Raw genomic sequence first — 8,423 nt, 5'->3', positions numbered from 1 at the left:
GTAAGAGTATAACGATGCGAGAACATAACAACAATGACACGAGAACACGACAACAACGACACGAGAATGTGATGATGATGACGACGACGTGAGAAGGTGATGATGATGACGACGACGACACGAGAAGGTGATGATGACGACGACGTCGTGAGAACATGATGATGATGATGGCAGCGCAAGAACGTGATGATGATGACGACACGAGAAGTCAGGTACCAGCAAGTTTGCCACCCTGGGCATTGAGCTGGGCCCACTGAATCCGGAGGCGTAGAACATCTGCTTCCGAGGCAAAAGTGGCGGCATCCGCTTCATGTAGGTGAATATCTACCTCTTTAGCCTCCTTCATGCGCTGATGGACTATGGCAGCATCTGCATGCTCATCCATATGCTCCTCATGCATCAGACGATGCTCCTTGTCCTGGCGACTAGCGTTGAGCTTCACCATAAGGCGCTCATTCTTCAGCTGATATAAGGTTAGCTTGTCAGAGTGAATACTTTCCAGGTCGTCGTTGAGTGCATCCATTTGCTCGTGAATCTCCGTCCGGAGACGTTTGGAGACTGAACTTGCTGGCGTCGTCGAGACAGATGTTTGCGCTGTTGGGGAGGACTGTTGCAATGACGGCTCGTGAGATGATGATGGCTTTCGAGAGTGCGACCCTGATGATGCCATAGAGCCCGATTTACTCTTTTCACGCATCATCACCTGGCTAACATGCGACTTGAATGTAGCACATATTACAGTGACCTATTTCCGTATAATACGAGGGAACGGACGTGCATAATATCCCGTATGATACGGGCCAGCGGACCATGGGCCCATGATAAAAATATCCTCGACTATGACGGATGGGCCGGGAGGCAAATTATTCCCGATGGAGGCAGGTGGGCCCATGCAGGGGATATAGAGTAGATGAGTGGGCCAATGTACATGAATATTAGGTAGACGGGTGGGCCGAGGTAGTTGGATATTATGCAGATGGGTGTATTAAGGTAGATGTGTATGAGATAGATGGGTAGGTACTTGTTATCACATTCATGGGTGGGCCCAGACACATATTAAATTAGATGGGTGGGCCGAGGGTATTATACAATATTGTATTATACAGGTGGGCCCAGACGCATATTAATTAGACCAGTGGGCCGAGGGTGTTGTATGGGATGTTGTATTAGACGGGTGGGCCGAGGGTGGTATAAAATATAGATGGGTGGGCCCATGTGTATCATAATTGTAAACACGATGGAGCTGAGGTAGTTGTACATCAACCAAATCAGAGGAGGTAATAAAATCAAAGTTACCAAGTTCCTGGAGCAGCAGGTGATCTCCTGACATGGCCTTTGATGGTGCACAGGTTGTCTTGCAAAATTTGGAATCCGGGGTGTGAAGCTTGTGTTACCCTATGAGAAGCCAAGTTCCGATTACCAACCTTTGGGTCAACCGTACTCAGAGGAGGTAATAAATCAAAGTTCCTGAGTTCCCGGAGCAGCAGGTGATCTCCTGACATGGCCTTTGATGGTGCACAGGTTGTCTTGCAGAATTTGGAATCCAGGGTGTGAAGCTTGTGTTGCCCTATGAGATGCCAAGTTCCGACCACCCAAATTTGGGTCAACCGTACCGACTTCCAAGTTCCGGGACCCGGGAGTCGACAAATGAATATCTGATAACCAGCACACTTTCAATCAGGTAGTATTTCATTGAGCAATGAATCATCCAAGGGGTCTCTTATCAGACTCGGTAGTCAATATAGGCAAATGATAATGAAAACATGAAAGTTGTTATTATGCTATTTTTCAAACCCGAGACCCTGAAACCCATTGTTCAACATGTCCATTTTTCACTCACTGCACAAATCACCAAGTTTCGAGTGCCAAAGCGTGAAACTTGAAACCCAGTGTGCAACATGTCCATTTTTCATGTACATTACACAATTCATTGAGTTCCGAGTGCCAAGTGCCGAAACCCGAAGCCCGAGACCCGAAAATATGTATGCAACATTTCCATTTTTCACTTGTTGCACAAATCACTGAGTTTCAAGTGCCGAAACCCAAAACTCGAAACCCGGCATGCAACATGTCCATTGTTCAATTATATTACACAAGTCATTGAGTTCCGAGCTCCGAGGGCCAAAACCCGAACCCCGAGACCCGAAAATATGTACACAACATGTCCATTTTTCACTCATTGCACAAATCACCGAGTTTTGAGTGCTGAAACCCAAAACTTGAAACCCGGCATGCAACATGTTGATTTTTCATTTACATCACACAAATCATTGAGTCCGAGGTCCGAGGTCCGAGACCCGAACCCCGAACCCCGAAAATATGTGCACAACATGTCCATTTTTTACTTGTTGCACAAATCACCGAGTTTCAAGTGCCGAAACCCAAAACTCAAAACCCGGCATGCAACATGTTGATTTTTCATTTATATTACACAGATCATCGAGTTCCGAGCTCCGAGGGCCGAAATTCGAACCCCGAGACCCGAAAATATGTACACAACATGTCCATTTTTCACTCATTGCACAAATCACCGAGTTTTGAGTGCTGAAACCCAAAACTTGAAACCCGGCGTGCAACATGTTGATTTTTCATTTACATCACACAAATCATTGAGTTCCGAGGTCCGAGGTCCGAGACCCGAACCCCGAACCCCGAAAATATGTGCACAACATGTCCATTTTTTACTTGTTGCACAAATCACTGAGTTTCAAGTGCCGAAACCCAAAACTCAAAACCCGGCATGCAACATGTCCATTTTTCATTTATATTACACAAATCATCAAGTTCCGAGTGCCGAGGGCCGAAACCCGAACCCCGAGACCCGAAAATATGTACACAACATGTCCATTTTTCACTCATTGCACAAATCACTGAGTTTTAAAGTGCTGAAACCCGAAACTTGAAACCCGGCATGCAACATGTTGATTTTTCATTTACGTCACACAAATCATTGAGTTCCGAGGTCCGAGGTCCGAGACCCGAACCCCGAACCCCGAAAATATGTGCACAACATGTCCATTTTTTACTTGTTGCACAAATCACCGAGTTTTGAGTGCTGAAACCCAAAACTTGAAACCCGGCATGCAACATGTCCATTGTTCAATTATATTACACAAGTCATTGAATTCCGAGCTCCGAGGGCCGAAACCCGAACCCCGAACCCCGAAAATATGTACACAACATGTCCATTTTTCACTCATTGCACAAATCACCGAGTTTTGAGTGCTGAAACCCGAAACTTGAAACCTGGCATGCAACATGTTGATTTTTCATTTACATTACACAAATCATCGAGTTCCAAGTGCCAAGGGCCGAGACCCGAAGCCCAAGACCCGAAAATATGTATGCAACATTTCCATTTTTCACTTGTTGCACAAATCACCGAGTTTCAAGTGCTGAAACCTGAAACTCAAAACCGGGTGTGCAACATGTCCACTGTTCAATTATATTACACAAGTCATTAAGTTCCGAGTTCCGAGGGCCGAAACCCGAACCCCGAGACCCGAAAATATGTGCACAACATGTCCATTTTTCACTCACTGTACAAATCACTGAGTTTTGAGTGCTGAAACCCGAAACTCAAAACCCGGCATGCAACATGTTGATTTTTCATTTACATTACTCAAATCATTGAGTTCCAAGTGCCGAGGGCCGAGACCCAAAGCCCGAAACCCAACATCATGTACACAACATGTCCATTTTTCACTCATTTCACAAATCACCAAGTGTCGAGTGTCAAAACCTGAAACCCGGTACTTCAAATGGACACAAATTGTATTTGTATGTATTATCCATTGGTGTAGGGCTCAAATAACCTGGGAATTGTATTTGTCAGTACTTGGTACTTGGTACTTGGTACTTGGCACTCAGTGATCGGTGGTCAGTGGTTGGTACTTGGGAGTCGGTACTCGGTACTCGGTTCTCGGGACTCGGTACTCGGGACTTGGGACTCGAGACTCGGGACTCGAGACTTGAGACTTGGGACTCGGGACTCAGGATTCGGGACTCGGGATTCGGGATTCGGGACTTGAGACTCGGGACTCGGGACTCGAGACTCGGGACTCGGGACTCGAGACTCAGGACTCGGGACTCGAGACTCGGGACTCGGGACTCGGTACTTGGTACTCGGTCCTCGGCACTCGGTGATTGGTGGTCAGTGGTTGGTACTCAAGACTCGGTAGTTTCTCCCTGATACCCACCAAAAAACCCACACCCACAAGGTGGGTGTGGGTATATCATGGGGTATGGGTGGGGGTAGTGCTACTCATACCCCGGGGTTCACCCACACTATTCCCTATCGGTACTCAGTACTCGGCACTCGGTGATTGGTGGTCAGTGGTTGGTACTCGAGACTTGGTAGTCAATATAGGCAAATGATAATGAAAAATGACAGTTGTAGTCCATGTCAAGGTGAGTGATTTGGTAGTCTTTCCTTGTCATTCAGCAAAACATCAGCAATAATGAAAAAATGAAAGTTGTTATTATGCTTAACTCCTTACCAAAGGTTGTAGTCCAAGTCCAGGTGAGTGTAGTGGTAGTCTTTTCTTGTCAATTGGTTATCTTGTTACTCATTACGCAGTACTTGGTACATGGTAATTGGTACTCAGTATTTGGTTTTGATACTCAGTATCTGGGAATCAGTAGTCAGCTTAATCAAGGTTGTAGTCCGAGTCTAGGTGAGTTTATTTGTAGTCTTTTCTCGTCCATTGGTTACCATGTGACCAAGATATAAGCTAAAGAAATCCAAAACATCAATAATGACAAATGAAATACATGTGTGCAGTAAGTGAGTCTAAAGATAAAGAATGAATATTAATAGCAAGACTTGCACATTATGTCGAGATATCCAACATGACAAGCCTGTGATGTGATCAGAGACCTGGAATAACACCCATATACATCCATTATAATAGCTTAAAAGCTTAGAAATATTCATGAAGGATTGATGTAATGATAGGCAAAATGATGTGTGGAGAGTGACAGTAGACATCTTTTATACAAAGTCACATTTATATATGATTCAGGCCAAAAATATCATTACAAATATGTAGGATAGATTGTAAACTACCCAAGGAACCCATACTGCCTACTGCCCTGAGGGTAGGGGGTGGGTAGAAGGGATATAGTGAAAATATGAGTTGACCCAGCATTAAAGTCCTACCACTGCTCAACTAACCATTTTCGATGCTTTGGGTCTTTGAAGTTTCCCACACTCAATTTCTTACCCATTTCACTTCCTCAGTACTCAATTCTTGGTTGATTTGTCTGTAAATTTATGTCTATGATACTTAAGATATTTGAAATGTACCCCAGGTTTCTGATTATGAAGATTCAATGTTTTGAAGGCATGGGCCCCTTATCAGGCAAAATGGCAAGTATGCACACTAGCTCACAAACTCCAGCCTATTGTGAGCTGATCTTGGTCATAAGAAGCAAGAATATAAGCTATGCTCATTATATATTAAAAGGTTGGATCATGGATGCAAGGGCAAGATACTGAAAATTGTGAAAAAATGTCACAAGTGCAATTGTCTATGCTTTGTTCCTGGAGAAGGATCCTGTGTGTCCTGGGCTGGTTATATGATATATCTACTCCGAATATGCTCAGGAATAGACTCCCTACAGTCCTTGAGGTCCAGCTTTACAGGGAAAAACCCCCAGCGGGTGAACCACCAGAAGAGGGGGAGGTACACTATACAATAAAGGATTACCCTATGGTCCTGAGCTCCTGATACATTGTTTCTATTGTTGAATAGATGATTGAGATATAATTCCAAAGTCTGTTCACCTAGAAATGAACACATAGGAACATATTTTGTATTTTTATGTATATATGCAATATCCATTTAAGCACCAAGTCTCAACTACCGATTACCAAGTCCCGACACTTGATAGTTGATAGTCAGTATTTGAGCTCCGAGTGCCAATATTTCCTACCAATATCTCAGTCAAATGATAACCAAACCAAGACCCAAGTTCCAAACCTGACTACCGAATACCAAATATCAGTACTCGGGACTCGGGACTATTGGCTGGAGTACCCAACTATTGATTCCCAGGTACCGAGAATTAGAACCAAGTACCAAGTACCTGACTACTGATTCTCGGGTACCAAGTACCCGACTACTGATTTGAAGTACCGGGTTTCGGGTTTCGGCACTCGACACTTGGTGATTTGTGCAATGAGTAGATGGGCATGTGGCATAAATGTTTTTGGGCTTCGGGTTTTAGGATTCTGCCCTTGGCACTCAATGATCTGTGTAATGTAAATGAACAATGAACATGTTGTACACCGGGTTTCGAGTTTTGGGTTTCAGCACTTGAAACTCGGTGATTTGTGCAACAAGTGAAAAATGGAAATGTTGCATACATATTTTCAGGTCTCGGGGTTCGGGTTTCGGCCCTCGGCACTCGGAACTCAATGAATTGTGTAATGTACATGAAAAATGGACATGTTGCACACTGGGTTTCAAGTTTCACGCTTTGGCACTCGAAACTTGGTGATTTGTGCAGTGAGTGAAAAATGGACATGTTGTGTACATATTTTCAGGTCTCAGGCTTTGGGTCTCAGCCCTCAGCACTCGGAACTTGATGATTTGTGTGATATAAATGAAAAATCAACATGTTGCACACTGGGTTTCAAGTTTCATGCTTTGGCAGAACTTGAAGTTGTTGATTTAGATATCACCCAAAACCTGAACACCCGAATGTCAAATTTTCAGTGCCGAACCCCCAACCCTGACTGCCGGGTGCTGAGTCCCGAAGTCCGGAACTCAGGATTTGACATTTGAGATGAACGAAATTTTTCAGACATGTTTGAATTAATCTATGTATATCTATAAACATTTCACTAACCCCTGAACCCTGAAAGATATTTTTGTTGTCTTACATACCAAATTCTGAGTTCCGAGTTCCGGGACCCCGGACCCCCGAAACCCGGCAGTCCACAATTTCGGAGTTCGGGGGTTGGTAAAATGTGTATGGATATATGAAGGGTTGGTTTAAACATTTTAAAAGATGTCTCATATCAAATGTCAAGTCCCAAGTTTTGATTTCCGGGTTTCAAGAGTGCTGAGTCCCGAAGCCCGGAGTCCCGAAACCTGGAGTCCTGAAACCCGGAAATCAAAACTCGGGACTTGACATTTGATATGAGACATCTTTCAGAAATGTTTCAATCAACCTTTCATATATCCATGCACATTTTACCAACCCCTGAACCCCGAAATTATGGACTGCCAGGTCTCGGGGTTCGGGGGTCCCGGAACTCGGAACTCGGGAAATTTGGGGAGATCAATAAAATTTGATTTACCCATGTTTAAAATATATTTTTGTTCTACATACCGAGTTCCGAGTTCCGGACCCCCGAACCCCGAGACCCGGCAGTCTCGGGGTTCGGGGTTCGGGGGTCCCGGCACTCGGAACTTGGGGAGATTTGGGGAGATCAATAAAATTTGATTTACAATTGAGTTGATTGGCAAACACATTGACTTACCCATGTTTGAAATATATTTTTGTTTACACATACTGAGTTCCGAGTTCCGGGTTCCGGACCTCCGAACCCTGAAACCCGAGACCCAGCAGTCCACAATTCTGGGGTTCGGGGGTTGGTAAAATGTGTATGAATATATGAAAGGTTGAATGAAACATTTTTGAAAGATGTCTCATATCAAATGTCAAATCCCGAGTTTCAACTTCTGGATTTCGGGAGTGCCGAGTCCCGAAACCTGGAGTCTTGAAACTCGAAATTCGAAACTCGGGACTTAACATTTGATATGAGACATCTTTCAAAAATGTTTCATTCAACCTTTCATATATTCATACACATTTTGCCAACCCCTGAACCCCAGAATTGTGGACTGCTGGGTCTCGGGTTTTGGGGTTGGGGGGTCCAGAACTCAGAACTCAGTATGTGTAAACAAAAATATATTTCAAACATGGGTAAGTCAATGTGTTTGTCAATCAACTCAATTGTGAATCAAATTGTATTGATCTCCCCAAATTTCCCCCGAGTTCCGAGTTCCGGACACCCGATACCCGAGACTCAAATTGTATTGATCTCCCCAAATTTTCCCAAGTTCCAAGTTCCGGACACCCGACACCTGACACCCGGCAGTCTCGGGTATCGGGTGTCCGGAACTCGGAACTCGGGGGAAATTTGGGGAGATCAATACAATTTAATTTACAATCGAGTTAATTGACAACACATTGACTTAATCATGTTTGCAATATATTTTTGTTTAGACATACCGAGTTCCGGACACCTGATACCCGAGACCCGGCAGTCTCAGGTTTCGGGGTCCGGGGGTCCGGAACTCGGAACTCGGTATGTCTAAACAAAAATATATTGCAAACATAGTTAAGTCAATGTGTTTGTCAATCAACTTGATTGTGAATCAAATTGTATTGATCTCCCCAAACTTTCC

General features: G+C 44.2%; 1 protein-coding gene across 1 annotated transcript; it reads right to left on the bottom strand.

Annotated features, from left to right (window-relative positions):
• Positions 1-208: 208 nt before the first annotated feature.
• Positions 209-670, bottom strand: F5891DRAFT_1198854 (uncharacterized protein; the record flags this gene model as incomplete). Its single annotated transcript, XM_041368683.1, has 1 exon — positions 209-670. One exon carries the CDS (start codon positions 668-670, stop codon positions 209-211), a length of 462 nt encoding a protein of 153 aa, XP_041217353.1.
• Between the last annotated feature and the right edge of the window lie 7,753 nt (positions 671-8,423).

This window comes from Suillus fuscotomentosus (assembly GCF_016647785.1).
Source record: "Suillus fuscotomentosus strain FC203 chromosome Unknown F5891scaffold_166, whole genome shotgun sequence".
In the NCBI taxonomy this organism is placed as follows: Eukaryota; Fungi; Basidiomycota; class Agaricomycetes; order Boletales; family Suillaceae; genus Suillus; species Suillus fuscotomentosus.
This window is presented reverse-complemented; position numbering and strand designations above follow the sequence as displayed.